Source organism: Rhinichthys klamathensis, unplaced genomic scaffold (genome assembly GCF_029890125.1).
Source record: "Rhinichthys klamathensis goyatoka isolate OS25496 unplaced genomic scaffold, OSU_Roscu_1.1 h1tg000181l_1, whole genome shotgun sequence".
Taxonomy (NCBI): Eukaryota; Metazoa; Chordata; class Actinopteri; order Cypriniformes; family Leuciscidae; genus Rhinichthys; species Rhinichthys klamathensis.
Genome location: NW_026606709.1, coordinates 273,415 through 290,496, shown reverse-complemented (window position 1 = coordinate 290,496; position 17,082 = coordinate 273,415). Strand labels below are relative to the sequence as shown.

General features: G+C 40.1%; 2 protein-coding genes across 3 annotated transcripts in view; both read left to right on the top strand.

The window, feature by feature from the left end:
* Positions 1-329, top strand: part of mt2 (metallothionein 2) — an 11,697-nt gene extending 11,368 nt beyond the window's left edge. Inside the window, exon 4 of the transcript XR_008808001.1 lies at positions 313-329. The gene's annotated coding sequence lies outside the window, so the exon portion shown is untranslated. The remainder of the gene's footprint in view (positions 1-312) is intronic.
* nup93 (nucleoporin 93) overlaps positions 1-17,082 on the top strand; it is a 23,976-nt gene extending 6,894 nt beyond the window's left edge. The window contains exons 1-20 of one of the 2 annotated variants that reach the window (XM_056261143.1): positions 3,225-3,419; positions 5,853-5,915; positions 7,663-7,791; positions 9,483-9,557; positions 10,441-10,533; positions 10,607-10,746; positions 11,775-11,907; positions 12,136-12,293; positions 12,506-12,671; positions 12,791-12,884; positions 14,030-14,221; positions 14,299-14,425; positions 14,915-14,987; positions 15,087-15,131; positions 15,380-15,496; positions 15,580-15,698; positions 16,011-16,128; positions 16,222-16,305; positions 16,554-16,682; positions 16,855-17,082. In XM_056261143.1, the coding sequence (XP_056117118.1) occupies positions 7,699-7,791; positions 9,483-9,557; positions 10,441-10,533; positions 10,607-10,746; positions 11,775-11,907; positions 12,136-12,293; positions 12,506-12,671; positions 12,791-12,884; positions 14,030-14,221; positions 14,299-14,425; positions 14,915-14,987; positions 15,087-15,131; positions 15,380-15,496; positions 15,580-15,698; positions 16,011-16,128; positions 16,222-16,305; positions 16,554-16,682; positions 16,855-16,965 (2,067 nt within the window). In that variant the 5' untranslated portion in view covers positions 3,225-3,419; positions 5,853-5,915; positions 7,663-7,698 and the 3' untranslated portion in view covers positions 16,966-17,082. Of the gene's footprint in view, positions 1-3,224; positions 3,420-5,852; positions 5,916-7,662; positions 7,792-9,482; positions 9,558-10,440; positions 10,534-10,606; positions 10,747-11,774; positions 11,908-12,135; positions 12,294-12,505; positions 12,672-12,790; positions 12,885-14,029; positions 14,222-14,298; positions 14,426-14,914; positions 14,988-15,086; positions 15,132-15,379; positions 15,497-15,579; positions 15,699-16,010; positions 16,129-16,221; positions 16,306-16,553; positions 16,683-16,854 lie in introns of those variants that run through there. The other variant, XM_056261142.1, reaches the window with a different exon arrangement.

The following is a 17,082-nucleotide window of genomic DNA, read 5'->3' as shown; positions in this document are numbered from 1 at the left end:
GTCTTTAATGATTTCTAGCTGTGGCTGCAACTGACTTTTATATTTGAGCCATTTGTTATGTGTGGTAAAGTTTTGGTAAATAACTTAATCATTATTGGGAAAGATGTCAGTTTTACTTTATTCCAATTTTTTGGACAAACTCTGTCAAAAATATCCCTCAGTTAATTTGTCTTAAAAAAATATATATAAAGACTCTAAACTGGTAGATGTTCTCTGTGCATTTCTCAGTTCTAAAATATATTCCTTATTTCTCAAAGTGCTTCAGTTTGAGAGGAAGCTACTTGTGTTGATTGTTTTAAGTTTTAAAGTGAGTCATTGGAATAAATGGCATCTTAACAATATTATTGACCATGCTAAATGATGTCCAGTATAATATGAGTTAAAAGGAGCACTTTTGTGGTTTTATGTCGATGAAGAGGTACTATAAGTCTTACTGAAGGGGCACTTTATGTCTTACTGAAGGGCTTCCATAACTTTGGAAACATGGATCTAAACTGGTGATTATCTGTCCAAATCTATGGCCTATTTTCAATGCTGTCAGAGACAAGGCATTTCTGTAGGCTGTATGAGAAAAGCAGTAAGATCATTTTATTTAGGCATTTTACAACTTTATTTGGATAATATATAGAGCAGACAGGAAGTAATCAGAATCTGAGCTGGGTGCCGGGACTTTAAAGGGATAGTTTTAATTTACTTACCCTCAGGTCATCCAAGATGTAGGTGACTTTTTCTTCAGTAGTAACAGTACATTTTTTTAGCTGAAACCGTAGTCCTTGGTGATTCATATAATGCAAGTCAACTGCTATCGTCACTTTGGGAGTCAAAAACAATATACAAGCAAAACACAATTAATACCTGTGGCTCCTGATGATACATTGATGTTTTATGAACCGAAATGATCAGTCTGTGCAAGAAACTGAACATTATTTACAACATTATTACCTGTAATACACAGCCTCGGCAAACAATCCTGTGTACATTCATGACAGTCTGGAGTGCAAGCTTCCTGTTGCATTATGACGTATGCATGGGAGCTCAAACGTTGAGAATCTATTAAAAGTCAATCTCCCCTTTTCAGATCACGCAAGCAAACATAATCTTAATTTTTTATATAGGTTGCGGTATCCAGGATAAGTACAAGCAAGTACCATTTTGATGAACAATATAACACATGCATCCTCCCTCTCTGTTGTAAACAAACACAGTGTCAGTTGACATGTGACTGTCGTGAATGCGCTCAGGACTGTTTGGCGAGGCCGTGGATTACAGGTAATAATGTTGTAAATAATGTTATTTTTCTTGCACAGACTGATCGTTTCACTTCATATGACCTCAATGTGTCATCAGGAGCCACTGTTATTAATTTCATTTTGCCTATATGTTTTTTTGATTCTCAAAGTGACGTTAGCTATTGACTTTTATTATGTGAATTACCAAGGACTACGGTTTCAGTTAAAAATCGTCTGTTCTACTGAAGAAAAAGAGACTCCTACACCTTGGATGGCCTGAGGGTGAGTAAATTAACAGAAAATTTCCATTTTGGGGTGAACTTTCCCTTCAACTTGGGTTACCCGTAGCACAACCGTAGTGCACAGATTTTGACTCTTTTTCAGAATCAAAAGATATTTATAATTTTTGAACAATCACACAGCCACACCCATTAAATGTACAGAAGACGTTTAACAGATCATGTCCTGATAATAGCAATTGGATGATGTCCTCAATTACTTCTTTCCTTGAAGAATAAACATATTCTCGTCTGTTCGAATGTTATAGACGCTCATAGAGAATTGGCTGTTGACTCATCAAGTCCTGTAATGATCTACTTGGTTTTCGCTTCCTGAAGGTTCGAAACCATCTACCCCCACCCATCTTTTCCTCTGCTTATCTCTTCTCTCCTTCTCTTTTTCACTGTCTCTATCCCTCCCCCTACTCTCGTCTTTTTTGTCAGGCATGTTTTTGTGGTGGGCCTGCCAGAGTGCGGCTCGACTCTTACTGGAAGTGCACTTACTGCCTGGCACTTTCCTCACCTTCCCTCCCTGCCTGAATGTATGTGTGTGTGTGTGGCTGACAATCTCTTTAGCATTTTCAGTACAACTCTGATTGACTCTAAGGGCTATGAGATTTAATATCTTCCTTTTGTCGAACTTGTGTAACTGCTCTTCCATTTATCATCATCTTCATTCTCATTATGTATCGCCGCCGTCTCAATCTCTTATTGAAAAGACGTTCAGAATCGCATTAAACTGGCTGCTGAATAAAACAAAGATGCTGCAGGTGCCATGCTCAGAATTGTATCAGTACAATTGTGCCGAGATATCCAGATGTGCATCGACCCTGCGAGGTGGCGGCAAAGTGTAAATTGTATATTGTGCGTGCTCCATAAGGCTGCTGAGCTGCCTGCCTGAAGACAAAGGAAATGCTTGCTCCTGATGAGGCGTAGTCTCTTGCCTTTCTCTCGTTTTCTGCGTTTGTGTGTGTGGGCAAACATGCAGCCTTCTATAACCCACATGTTTCCTTTATAGAAGCTAAATAAAATCTTTTTTTTTAAGGCACAAACTCGATTTAGGTGCCTATGTCCTGTAGTCAAAAAGGCAAACGCCTTAAATGACAGACTGAAAGCAGGAGATGCTTTACCCGAGCAAAATGGCGCCGAAACAGGCGATGCATCTCATCTTTTTCTTTAACTCTCACTTCAACTTACTTCCATCTTTCCTGCACCATACCTTCACACTAGATTGTGTTATCTAAGCACACAATGGTAGGTGTGGGATAAGTGCAAATAGCTCTACATGTGGAGTCTGATCTCTGGTCAGTGCACTCTGTTCATTAACTAAACATGACTCTTAAGAGGATTATTAGCCCAGTTTCTGGACAGGATGTCGAAATCCATCAGGAGAGTGTGTGTGTGTGTGTGGGGGGGATCCATTACCATAATTGCACTGCGCTAGCAGAAGTGGAAAAAGGAAGGATGCAGAGATGTTTAAAAAAGGAAGAAATGAGTGAGAGTGAACGAGGAGGCTGGCAGGGATGCTGGAGGAGAGATGAGGAGGAGGGGTGGACGGCTGATGGTAAACAGGCTCATGGATCAGGTTGAATAATGACTTCTCCTCAGATTCCCCCCGTGTCTCTGGGCTGACTTGGTACGCTCCGCCTCCGACAATAAAGCAGCCCACAGTAACCCTGCTCGTGGCTCATATATAGGTTCAGACCACTGGGCCGCCTTGAGGTAAAGAAGAGTGCATGTGGCAGACAGAGTGGGCCTCTGGCAAAAGAGGTCAGAAACGCTGCAGAAATGCACTGGCCCGCTTCTACAGAACGAAGAAGATGGAGAGAGCACGAGCAGGGGACGGGCACACCGCTCCTAGACAGTTTCACCTCCCAGCAGCACTTTCCCAGCAGGTTAAACCAGAGCATGAGTGAGTATCACCTACATACACATGCATTCAACACCTCGCTATACTACATGTGTCTCGGTCAGTCGGTTTAACCTGGAAAATGAGACCGCCGCCTTCTCCAAAGGGATGATGAAGATGGCGAGGAGGATGATGATGAAGGTTTGTCTGTCACACAGGAAGTGGTTGGGTTAGGGTGGGGTTCCTTCACTCCTTATTGTGCAGAACAAGTAAATGAAAGAAAAGAAAAAGAGTGGGATGTGTAGATATAGAGGGGGTGTTTTGTTTAAATCAACTGCCGTGGGTTTGGTTGGCGTATATATGCATGTCTTTTGTCCATCCCTTGCATTCGATGCCAATCCATGTCATATTTTCTGCTATATGCTCCTGCTATTTTCACTTCTCAATCTGTGATGGTCAATATCAGTGCATTGCGTTATACCTGATTTCAAAATATAAATGCATCCAAAAGAAGGTGTGTGCATCATGAACATGTATGAATTTTATATGTTGCATTCATTACTATGGCTTTGAGTATGTATGTATGTATTTCATATTGTAATGACATTTTTTTTGCCTGTAATGATGCACCGTTTTTATCTCTATCAAACTCGCTCAATATTCGCAGTGCTTTGAATCTTCAAGAAATCCACAATGCTTAATTGTAAGGGAAATGATAACCTTCCCTTTCAGCATATGAGATCTGCACTTTGTCTAGCTGCTTTAATGCCAGCCTTTAGTCGCGCATTTATTTCACCGTGGTCAGATGATTCAAAATGTGCATCAGAAGATATGTGAATCTTTGGTATAAATTGCACATCTGATCTCCTCTGAGAACTTTAATTCGATGTGACTAATAATGGGTTAACATGACATATGCAATGACACGCTTCACAGTATGTATTAAGCATGTTCTCAGTTTAGGCATGACCCAAATGCATCCATTTAAAATGTGTTCCTTTTGTCAGTTAGTGGGTCTTGGGTACTTGATGCAGATCATGGATGCCTGAAGGGGGCACTGTTCTGTAGCTAGCGGTTGGAGGCACAGTGACTGAGCAAGAAATAATGCTGCTAAGTACGAAATGTTGGCTGCTCCCACACCTTAAACCTCCCCCCACCCACTTTCCATCTTTGTGTCCATTAGCTCGGCTTGTTCGTTCAGATGTGTCATTTAGACGTTGCGTTCCCCAAATCGGAATAAATCAATCCTCATTTACAGCTGTCAGTCAAAGTGTGGATGGGGTGATGGGGGTCGTGTGATCTCAGGGGGGGGAGGAAAGAAGTGAGGAATCATCGGGGGGAGGGGAGGTCAGCATTCAAAGCTGTACTTAACACTTGGATAAAAGAGGAGTCAAGGATTTAATGATGGAGTCAAGGAAACATCTCGAAAATCAATGTAGTGCCATGTTTTTTATGACATTACCGTATTCAGTAAAAATCAATGGAAAATGTACTTGATGCTTTTTCAACTCCATCTATGTTACAATAATGTAGCCGTACATTAATCATTAATCAATAATCATAAAGCCGATGAGTGCAGGTTCCAGTTCAGAGGTCACGTTTCTCTCCATCCTTCAATATTGGCTTTTTAGTGATCTGATGATCCTCCAAACCCATCAGAACCAGCTTTCCCCTTCCATCAGTACCACTCCCTATCCCAGCCCCCACTCAATGTGTGTGTGTTGCACGCCGTTCCAGGGACTTCTCTGTCCTCAGGATCAGCTGCTGGATTTTTCTGTTCTGTGTTTAATCCAAACGAATGCGGGTGTGTGTGTTCGTTACCCTGGTGTACATCAAAAACGAGTGCTTGTAATGCATCCATACAGGTTGTTCGAGCTGCACACTCGTCATCTAGTAAAAAAAAATGTAGCTTGTGTATCCATGGAGGCTACTGATGTGTGCGTTTTCCATCTGTGATCGAACAAAGATGACGTTTTAGATGATGATGGTCCATAATTAGATATAAGCAGCTGTTAGCTTAATGATTTGCAGTGGGGAACATTCAAATCGGGCTTGTCTCTGGTTTTGTCAGTGTCATAGAGATTGGTCCAAAAAGTCTAGATACGTGGAAACCAAGCCGTTTGAACCACATTTTCGAAACCCGTCCATGAACTTCTGTGTGTAGAACTGAGGTTCACGTGTTTGCACGAATGTGGGGTGTCTTAAATACACAATACTTTTAGTACACTCAAGAACGTATTGAACCAAAGCTTTGCTGAACAGTCGAGAGCCGCCATTTTGGGTGAGCGATCTCTCATAGGGTCGATTCTAAGCACATTTTTAGCAGTTATTTCAATAATGATGCCAATTCTCCATCTCTAGCCTGTGGTGCTTGCGTCTTAGAGGAAGTATGGAGGGAATGAGAGAGAAAGGGAGAGAGGGCGTGTGCTCTGCATGCAGAAAAGGGGAAAGTAGGTTGCAGTGCGTTTAACCTCCATGCCGTGTCTCTTGTTCCAGGGCTTTCTCAAGAACGAGAGAGACAATGCACTGCTGTCAGCCATCGAGGAATCACGCCGCAGGGTGAGTGTCTTCCTTCACTACTCTATATCCTTTTACATTCATTTATTTTCTTAGTCGGTCAAATTATGCCTTTTTGTCCATTGTAGAGAAAAGGAATGTGATTTGTTGCAACATTAAACCTCAGTGTAACTACATCCCTTATTGTCGAGACATTTAGAATCTACACAATTCATCTGACAGCTCCTTTAAAAGCGTCTCCTTCCGAGGGTCACTCTTTCTGCCAAATCCCCTTTTCCCCTTATTGCCTCTTCAGCCACTGTCAGCAAGGTAAAAACAGGCCCTTTCAGCTGTTATTACGGTATCCATCTCTCAGCAGCAGAGAGCTCAGGTCAATATCCATCTATCCTCTCAGTCTAGTCATCAAACCTCTCAGGAGGAGGAATGTCAGCAAAGACACGGAGAGGATAATTTGCTCACCAAAGAGGAGGTGTTAACCAATGACCCAGATGACCTGCATGTGACAAAATGTCTCTGGTGAAGGTTTTAGGTCCTCAAGCACTACAGTAAAATTTATGTCCATCACGGACAGGGTCAAAATCAAGATTTTTTACACAACTTTTGCTGACTATTATATATATGTAAATATTTCTTACAGGCCATCAAAACTGTTTTGCATGATTTATATTTATTTAAAAAAAAAATAATGGCACCTGTCTGTAAAAACATGACAAGTGATCTTGATTTAGTTCCTCATATTTTTATTATTGTGGCTTAATGGGAGGAATATTCCACATATTTGTTGCCGCATGGAGAGCTGGGCAGAAATTAGGCTAGACGTTTTAAAAGTAGAAGTCTTCTTAAGCAGACCATTTATGTGTTTTTGAATCTTGCATGTGACTTACATCAGCAAGTGTCAGACTTTAATTCTTAAAATTCTACATAAACTGCAGTTCCTAATAAAGTTACTGTCCAACTGGCAAGTACTTTATTCACACTACTCTCCAAAGCCAATTTTCTTTGTCAATTTTCTTTCTTTATTTTATTTTTGTGTTCATTTTGGAACCCAAGCGAGAATGGAGTAAACTGCAGGATGATTAATGGCTTTTTTGACCCAGCAAAATCATCTGGAGAACAGTTAGTTCCTGAAGTGCTTATAAAGCCATGCACTATTATTTCCCACCCTAAAACAAAAAGCCCCTATGCGTCTTTACCTCTCTGAATTTTACCTGATTCACATTAACTTCTGCACATTGAACTGATATTATCTCACTCCCTCCCTCATTAAGCTTGATTCCAAAATCTCTTCCTCCAGAGTTCAGAAGCCTTTTTAATTAGAACGCTTGCAATTATCACACGTTGATCCGCCGGGACCGAGAAAAATAGACGAAAGGTCTTTGGATTCAATCAGGGTATGGGCTAAATCGGTAGTAGGCGTGAAGACAGACCCAGATAGCGGCACAGTTCCATTAGCGAGGCCTCCGCGCATCCAGGCTTTAGCGGGCCAGACCCAGTTTGAGTCTCCCCAGGCCCAGCTCTCGTTCCTTGTCCCTCGGAGGTGGGATTGGGGGAAGGGTGAAGATAGTGGTGCCCGTTAGCACTTATTGTGCACAGCATGCTTCCCAGATCCAGGCTGCTCCCTTCTTACTCCACTAGCTATTTTTAATGCGTCACATGTTGGGTAACCTATATATTCACTGAAGGCTTTATAGTTTCACTCATTTGGCTCTCTATCATCACATGTAGTCTGTTTTTCATGTGTGATTTGTACCTCGTCCCCTCGATTTTACTTGTTCTGTCTTTCCCGCAGACGTTTCTGTTGGCGGAGGAGTACCACAGAGACTCTATGTTGGTGCAGTGGGAGCAGGTGAAGCAGAGAGTGTTGCACACCATGCTGGGAGCTGGAGAGGATGCACTGGACTTCAGCCAGGAAGTGGAGGTCTGAGGAACATCACGCCACATAAAACACAATACACACACAGGACAGATATGATATAGTCCCTTGTGTTTTATATATATATATATAATAGCACACACTCACCTCACATCACATGTGACGTGTTTATGAAGCACAAATTTTCTAAGGAACTTGTTCAGATCTGTTGTTGTGATGCGGCCAGCCTGTGGCTACGTTTGGCCTGGATCTGAGTGTTAGTGAAATCTTATCTGGCAAGAGCTTTTCTAGTAGTTCTTTTCAGACAAGGACATTTAGACCTGATTGTCTTTTTATTAATTATAAATAACAAAGCATCACCAAACGGAATTGCAAAAATTTCCAATTAATAAAAAAAAAATATATATATATATACATATTATTTTTTTCTCTCTTTTACGCTGATCATATTAACATGCATAGATACGCACACACACACATTATATATGTATATATATATATAGTACATATTAATAAAAACACTAGTGGGAGAGTGAGAGAGTTAGCTTTATATATATAAAATATTTTATCATTTTAAGTGTATATATTCAAATATTGAATTTGATATTTTATATAACATTATTAATTGCCAATAAATTATTTAATTTTTCTTGTTAGCTGTGGGTATATTCATATGTGTGTATATTTTATATAGAGAGAGTTGTGCTCTCAGCATACAAGAGGGGAAAAAATCACGTGAGAATAAGATGGGATGACATTGGTTGTTTTAAAAGGCTATTATTCATAAATAAAGGGTGTTTTAGCAGCACTGCTCACATCTCTGCTGTCACAAAATGGAGAGGTGAGCAAGAGGAAGGATGTAGAAAACATCCAACATTGAAGATGACAAGCATTCCTCTACTGCATAATATATACCAAAAAATGCATGTTTCACTTGTATGTCCAAGTATAACAATAGTCTGTCTACGGCAAATAGTGACAGTCTTTTTGAGATCGTCGAAACCTCAGAATATGCTTTTGTCTTTCCTTTTATTGTCCTATAAAGGATTCGAGAAGAGTGTTGTGTTTGTGTGTATATTGTGTATTTTGCTCTAGGAGATTTTTGACTGCTGTCCTGCTGCTTTAATTATTAAACAGCAGTTAAATTTTCCATGTGTGACCTGCTGTTCTCTTCCTATGCCAGAAGCTCACTATTCCGTGTACCACCAGCCTGAGTCGCCCCTCCCTGCTAGATAGTCACACAAACTACAACGCCTCAGTGGCTTTCTTGCCAGGCTGTTCATGGAATTTGCTACTAGGGAGTGTGTGCGCGCATGCGTGTGTATGAGTGTCTTTCATAATTTCAATTAAAGCACCATATGCTTTATCAATGTAAAATCTTTCTAAATGTATTTTTTTTTGTTTAGAATGGGCTGGATACAATTATGGTACAAAATTTAAGGTTTTCGTGTGTGTGTGTGTGTGTGTGTGTGTGTGTGTCTCTGTCTCTGTATATTCACAGTACTGAGCTGTGTGCTCTCAAGCGTGAGTTATGTTCTTAACAATAGCTTCACGCTACATTGGTCGCTGCATTTAGATTAAAACAACTCCCCGAGATAAACGCAGCTTGTGCACTTGTCAAACCCACGCTTTTAGAGGCACATATGCACACCTACACATGTAGAGAATATTAATACGGTCTTGTTGTGTAGACATCCTTGTTTATGCCTTAACGACTGTTGCTATGTGCCCCACAGCCCAGTTTCGTGAGTGAGGTCGCAGTTCCAGGACGCAGTGCACTGGACAGTGTGGAAGTTGCCTACAGCCGACAGGTTTGTAGAAAGCCACACATACACAAAATAAATATAATGATAAATAAAAATAAAACAATTTTTTTTAAAAAATATATACTGTATCTATAAATAAGTAATTTTATTTAAAATGTGTTATTTCTACTTATTTATTTGTATGTATAAAAACTGTAAAAGTATAAAAATAATAAAATATATCTATTATATATTTTAAGAAATCATTTTAATACATAATATTAAAAAAATTATTAAAATGTATTAAAGCTTTATCGTATAATTATACAAGCATGAAATCAGTCATCTAAACATTTTAATTTACAGTAGAAATGTTAACTCCAGAATTTTGAAACATCACAGAGAAAGAACAAACTGGCCGACAGCAATATAATCACTAATAAATCATGCAGACATGTTGAAAATAAACGAGTGGCTCATAGTTACTCAGAGGACCTTGTAATTTAGTTCAGCTTAGCTTTTCTCTTGGTCAGTGATCTAAACGCAAGAATAAATGTGTTGTGTTTTGCAAGCCTAGCTCGATTGATCTATAAGATTGATTTGGCTGGATGATGGCATGATGGGTAAGCTCCCAATCTATCTATAAAGGGGAGGGCCGTTTCTCACTCTCTTCTCCTTTGTTCTCCTTTTTATTATCAGATCTCTCTTCTATTTCCTTTGTCTTTTTTTCTCTAATAATGTGTCGCCACATCGCCTGCGGAGTCATCTTTCTAGTCTTTGCACTCTTTTTTGAAGACCTTCTAAACATTTTTATCCTGTTTGTTTTGTTTTTCATCATCCTTCATTTCACCTCCAGATCATAGTGGATCCAGCTGCCCAGAGCTTGGCCATAGACAGCAATCGGTCTTTGACCTTCATTCTCAATTAGTATTTTTCCTCTTTCGTTTAGATCTACATCTTCAATGAGAAGATAGTAAATGGGCATCTTCAGCCCAACCTGGGAGATCTCTGTGCATCAGTGGCCGAAAGCCTGGATGATAAGGTATATCTCATTTGGCTGAAATTTAGGGAAGCGATTGCATTAATAGTAAAGTTGTTTGTGCGTGTGTTTGTAGAACGTTTCAGACATGTGGCTCATGGTGAAGCAGATGACAGACGTTTTGTTGGTTCCGGCAAAGGACACTCTGAAGAGTCGAGTGTCTGTGGACATGCAGATGGCCTTCGTCAGACAAGCTCTACAGTTCCTGGAGAACAGGTGAATGAAAGGAAATGCAGCTTGCTCTTTGATTAGAGAGATAATATTGACAAATTGCATGTTTCATTCAATTCACATTTATTTGTATAGCCCTTTTCACAATACACATCGTTTCAAAGCAGGTTTACAGAAAATGCACGAGTCCACATTACAATTTAGAGTGATCTGTTATTAGAGGTAACTGTCTAAGTTATGTATTTCAGAAATGTACATATACAAAATCACAGTTACCTAAGAATATATTCATTTAAACAATGTAATAATTTAAGGCAGAAACAGTGAGCTCATTGAAGTAATGAATGTTTCAGTGTACAATTGTACAGTTTACTCTGATTAAAGACTTTGTTTATTGTGGAGATTCTGCAGTTACACTAAATGTGAAATGCTTTTGAAATAAGTCACAGACTTTTTTTTTATTTTTTTTTTATATACATATTTTTTAATGTAATTTATTTCTGTGATGGTAAAGCTGAATTATCATCTTTACTCCAGTCTTCAGTGTCACATGATCCTTCAGAAATCATTCTAATATGCTAATTTGGTGCTCAAGAAATATGTCTTATTATCAATGTTGAAAACAGTTGTGCTGTTTAATATTTTAGTGAAAACCGTTATCCATTTTTGTCAGGATCCTTTGATAAATAGAAACTTCAAAAGAACAGAATTTGTTTAGAATAGAAATCTTTTGTAACATTATAAATGCCTTTACTGTTACTTTAGATCAATTTATTGCATCCTTGCTGAATAAAAGAAGTGCCTTTTTCAATTGTACTGTATGTTTAGGGTTCCTATGGTCCTTGAAAACCTGAAAATATCAGGGATTTCTTACCCACATAGTCCAGCACTTGAAAAGTCATGGAAATTAATGAAAAAATTTCATGAAAATTTGTGAATATAAATTTTATACTGTACATTTCATCGGCTTGATTTTGCTCTTGTGTAGATTAAAGGGTGCTTACAGGCCGTAGAGATTTCAGTTTGTGAACCAATCATTCTTTTAAGCCAATGCTTGTGTCTTTCTTCTACAGCTATAAAAATTACACCATGGTCACTGTTTTTGGGAATCTGCACCAAGCTCAGTTGGGTGGTGTACCTGGCACTTATCAGCTCGTATGCAGCTTCCTAAACATCAAGCTGCCGACCCCGCTGCCAGGCATGCAGGTACTGCAGCAAAACGTGTCCACACCGTGCAGCACTACATCATACAGATTAGACGCCATCACTGCAGATACTCTCGAGCGAACGGCTTTCCGTAGTTTAGATAACAGCAGTGGATTCTCCCTGCATGGGCCAATAAGCTGCTTATTTCAGACTTGAAAGTAAAAAGGGGGTAAATGGACGCAGTGTGACCCGAGGATAAACCTTGCTGTGCGTGCATGTGTGTAACAGGACGGCGAGGTGGAGGGACATTCAGTGTGGGCTCTGATCTATTTCTGCCTGCGTTGTGGAGACCTGTCTGCCGCCATGCAGGTGGTGAACAGGGCACAGCATCAGCTGGGAGACTTTAAGATCTGGTTTCAGGAGTACATGAACAGCCCCGACCGACGGTGAGAACGCACACACACACACCCCAAAAACTAGATCACATCCTAAGAGAATTATTTCTCCTCTGCTTTTGGTAACTACTTCTCTCTGGTATGCTTGACCCAGCTTGCTCCCTTTTTGTATCTCATGCATAAGTTTATCTTAAAACTGAATAATTCAGTAAATCTGTTTTATAGTTCTTTATAAATGTACTCAACTGCATTGTTCTTCTCAGTTTGTCTCCAGCCACAGAGAATAAACTACGACTTCATTACCGACGTGTGCTGAGGAACAGCGCCGACCCCTACAAGCGTGTGGTCTACTGCCTCATCGGTAAATGCGACATCGCCGACAACCATGGAGAAGTGGCCGATAAGACCGAGGACTACCTGTGGCTCAAGGTCAGATATAGTCACTGATCGTATATCAGAGTGTATGTTATAGCTGTACGTTAGTAAGTTATCTTTTACTGGTGAGTTTAGTTGCCCAGTTTTTGAGTCGTGTTCTGTGTCCCTACCAGCTGAATCAAGTGTGTTTTGATGAGGACGGTAGCAGCTCCCCTCAGGACAGAATGACTCTGGCACAACTTCAGAAACAGCTACTGGAGGACTACGGTGAGACCCACAGTCATCATTATTTGAATATATATATATATATTCAAATATTAAATATAATATTAAACCATATATATGTATATATATATATATATATATATATATATATATATATATATATATATATATATATACATTTTCTAATTGAAACATTTTATAATATTTACTTATCCAAACATAATTACATAATTATTCAAAAATATTTAACAGCTGTTCTGTGACGGGCATGTTTCAACTAGATTCGATCAGATTTAGAGAAAAATAATTATGAAAATTGGTATAAAATTGGTCAAAATTTGTTAGTGACACAACTTCCTAACCATTTCTGTAAAACTAGATTAATCAGACTACACTAGTTAATAATATTACAGTTACAAAAATATGGTGGCAATATGTCTTAATGCATTGGGAGAGAGGGATCTTAACTCTATAAATCAAGTGGCCTCTGTCAATGTGCAAAACTCAGGTCAAATTATTCCATAAAGCCAATAAATCTTCCCACTTATCTTTTAGATTCACTCCAGTCCTTAAGGAAGAGATTTAATTGGGCATTTGAAAGACTAGGAAGTTAGTCAGTATGCAAACCCCCCTATTCAGTCTCCGCCAGTGTGCCTAGCCCAGATAAAAGTGTATGTCATTGTGCTGTTTTCTCATGGCTTAAACTTCTCCTCGCCCAGTTTTAAAAAGGCATCCGCTTAGTTTCTTCCACCTGCCTGATGAGTCAGTCTTATCTCTCCAGCACTCCTGCAGTACACCACATTAAAGACTCCCTCTATTGCTGATAAGACTCCTTCACTCCCAGCTGCGCTGCCACTACGCTCCATGCAAAGTCGCAGCAGGTCTTTTCAATGCTGCTTTAAGACGTCAGTTTTAATGGCAATTTAAATAAGAGGGGATTATTTCAACTCATGCAAATGGAAATGAAACAGCCTATTTAAGCACTTCACAGCTGAGGAAGATTTATGTGGAACCTATTACTCGCTTAAAGAAGCATTCGAATTCCTTAAGTTACAAATCCTTATTGGCTGCATGTGCACATTTCCAATATGTGGTTTATGTTGTTTTGTAAGCGGTTTTGGATTATCCCAAATGTTAATGAATGTGTTCATAAAGGTGTGTGGCATTATTTGAATTGTTTTCTGCAGGTGAGTCCCATTTCTCAGCCAGCCACCAGCCATTCCTGTACTTCCAGGTGCTTTTCCTGACGGCACAGTTTGAGGCGGCCATAGCGTTCCTTTTCCGAGTGGAGCGTCTGCGCAGCCATGCAGTTCACGTAGCTCTGGTGCTGTACGAACTCAAACTGCTGCTCAAATCATCAGGCCAGAGCGCACAACTCTGTAAGTTGTGATCATTGAGTGACAACTCTAAATTGTATCTAGTTTCTGTTCTAAGGAGGTTTCTGGTCTCTTCTCAGTGAGTCAAGAGGCTGGAGATCCTCCAATGGTGCGAAGGCTGAATTTCATCAGGCTGCTTATGCTCTACACCCGCAAGTTTGAGTCCACTGACCCACGAGAGGCTCTGCAGTACTTCTACTTCCTCCGGTAATGGTCATCCTAACCCCAGCTGATGCTATTGGGTCATCTGGGGTAACATACTGAAAGAGCTGATCTCAAACCAGTCAGGTTGAACAGCTATCGAGCAAATCTATACTTCATTATACCAAACCTGTTCTGAAATCACCTTGTTTCCTGTTTGATGAGTGGCTGAACTGTAAGTCATGACTTTTTCCCTGAAAATTCTGAGCGGAAATCCCTCTCTGAGAAGAGATTAATGTGTCATGAATAACTCAGAACCTTCCACGAATGATCCATGAATAATTAAACCTTTTCCATGCACACTGTGAATTCGATGCTAACTTGCCCCATTGTTTTAAGAGGCCTTACAGCCACGGTCTTTTATCTCTGGGTTTCCGTGCGTATCACAAAGCAAGCACGTTCATTCGCAGGTCAAAGTGATTTTGTGCTACAAATGGCATAATTGCTGTACTGCACCTAGTGAAAACTCAATCGCTGTTCTCTGATTGGCCACAGGAATGAGAAGGACAGTCAAGGAGAAAACATGTTCATGCGCTGTGTCAGCGAGCTAGTCATTGAGAGTCGGGAGGTAAGAAGCGTGTACGAGCTCATTGGAGGAAGAGTTTCTGCATACTAATTGCTGTTATCATTACATCATTTCTGTCAATTCTTAACTCTCTTCCTGTAGTTTGATATGCTTCTTGGAAGACTCGAAAAAGATGGAAGCAGAAAGGTATGTTGGAGGCTTTTGTTGTTATATCACACAGCGAACGTGCCACTTCTTTCTCTGTAACTCATTGTGCACACATTGATTTTGCTTTATATTTGGTTCATTCAGCTGTGCAGGGTTGTGTAGAATGTGCTTTTGTCTCGGGGGTCTTTACAACACAGTCTGGCCTTTCATGCTCAAAGCCATTTTGACAACACCATTGTGCATTCAAAGTCCTCTGCTCTAAACAGTGCTTGTTTGAATCCCTTCAGCCCGGCGTGATTGACAAGTTTGCCGGAGACACGCGGGCCATCATTACCAAGGTAGCCTCGGAGGCCGAGAACAAGGGATTGTTTGAGGAGGCCGTCAAACTGTACGAGTTAGCCAAGGTAAGATATGCTGTGATGCGCCATTGGGTTTATTAGTCTAGTGATGATTTTGTGGCTAAAACATCTTTTCTTTCCTGCATCAGAACTCTGATAAGGTCCTGGAGCTGATGAACAAACTGCTGAGTCCAGTTATTGCTCAAGTCAGCGAACCCCAGTCCAACAAAGAGCGACTCAAAAACATGGCAGTGGCTATTGCTGAAAGGTAAGTATTTTGTACACAGACCTCCTATAGATTATGGAAGCTAAAAAAAATAATAATTTATATCTCCCAGTTGCTTCTTTAGGCCTATATCTCCAAATTACAACTTTATTTATCGCAATGAGACTTTGGTCCATGTAATAGTGATAGTAATAGAATCTGCCTATTGCGACTTTACATTTCGCAATTGCAACTTTATTTCTTATTTTATCTCACAATTACATTTTTTTTTTTTTTAGCCTTCATCTAAATGGTGCATTATGGGTTTGATGGTCTTGTAGTTTCAATGAACACCTTTTGTTTGTTTGAGCACAGGTACCGTACCAACGGTATAGCTGGGGAGAAGTCTGTGGACAGCACATTCTACCTGCTTCTGGACCTCATGACGTTCTTTGACGAGTACCACGCCGGCCACATAGACCGAGCCTACGATGTAAGTCGCCTATAAGACCCCTTCTGACCTTGGGCCCATGCTGCTAGTGCTAGGCATCTGACTAATCTATATTTTTGTGCCATTCTGTGTCAGGTTATTGAGAGGCTAAAGTTGGTTCCCTTAAGTCAGGACAGTGTTGAGGAACGAGTAGCAGCCTTCAGAAACTTCAGTGATGAGGTAAGAGATCATTATGCATTAGCATAAATTGCCCACTTGCTGTCATCTCAAATGCTAAGCTATTGTGCAATTTCAGGTGACCCCAAATTAACAAGTTGCTAGTATGTGTTTTCAAATCTTTCCTTTTTGGTTGAGTTGACAAAAATCTAGTCTATAATTTTGAAACATTAGGTTTTTTTTTTTTAAATGGCCAGAATGGAGACCTTAATTCGCATGACATTCTCTCCATTATGTCCTAATATTTCCAGGTCAGACATAATTTGTCAGAGGTTCTTCTGGCCACAATGAATATCCTGTTCACGCAGTATAAGCGTCTAAAGGGGGCTGCAGCAGGCACACCAGGAAGACCACAGCGTACCCTAGAGGACAGAGACGCGGTAAGATGTGTTCTCTAAGATAACAATTATTGCTTATTCAACTATAAAACTAATCCTGACACCATTATTCACTGGACATTTGACACACACTGTGACAATACATGTTAATCCTGATTAGCTCTTCTCAAGTGTGTGTGTGTGTGTGTGTGTGTGTGTGTGTGTTTCTCTGTAGCTGCTGCGCAGTCAAGCCAGGGCTCTGATCACCTTTGCGGGAATGATTCCGTATCGGATGGCTGGAGATACCAATGCCAGATTGGTTCAGATGGAGGTCCTAATGAACTGAAACGCCCCACCCCACCCTTCTCTTGCAACTCTCCTTTATTGTCCTCATTCCATCATTTTGTCAACTTATATTTGTATTTTTTTCCCATGATTTGAAATAAAATAAAAATTCTGTTCA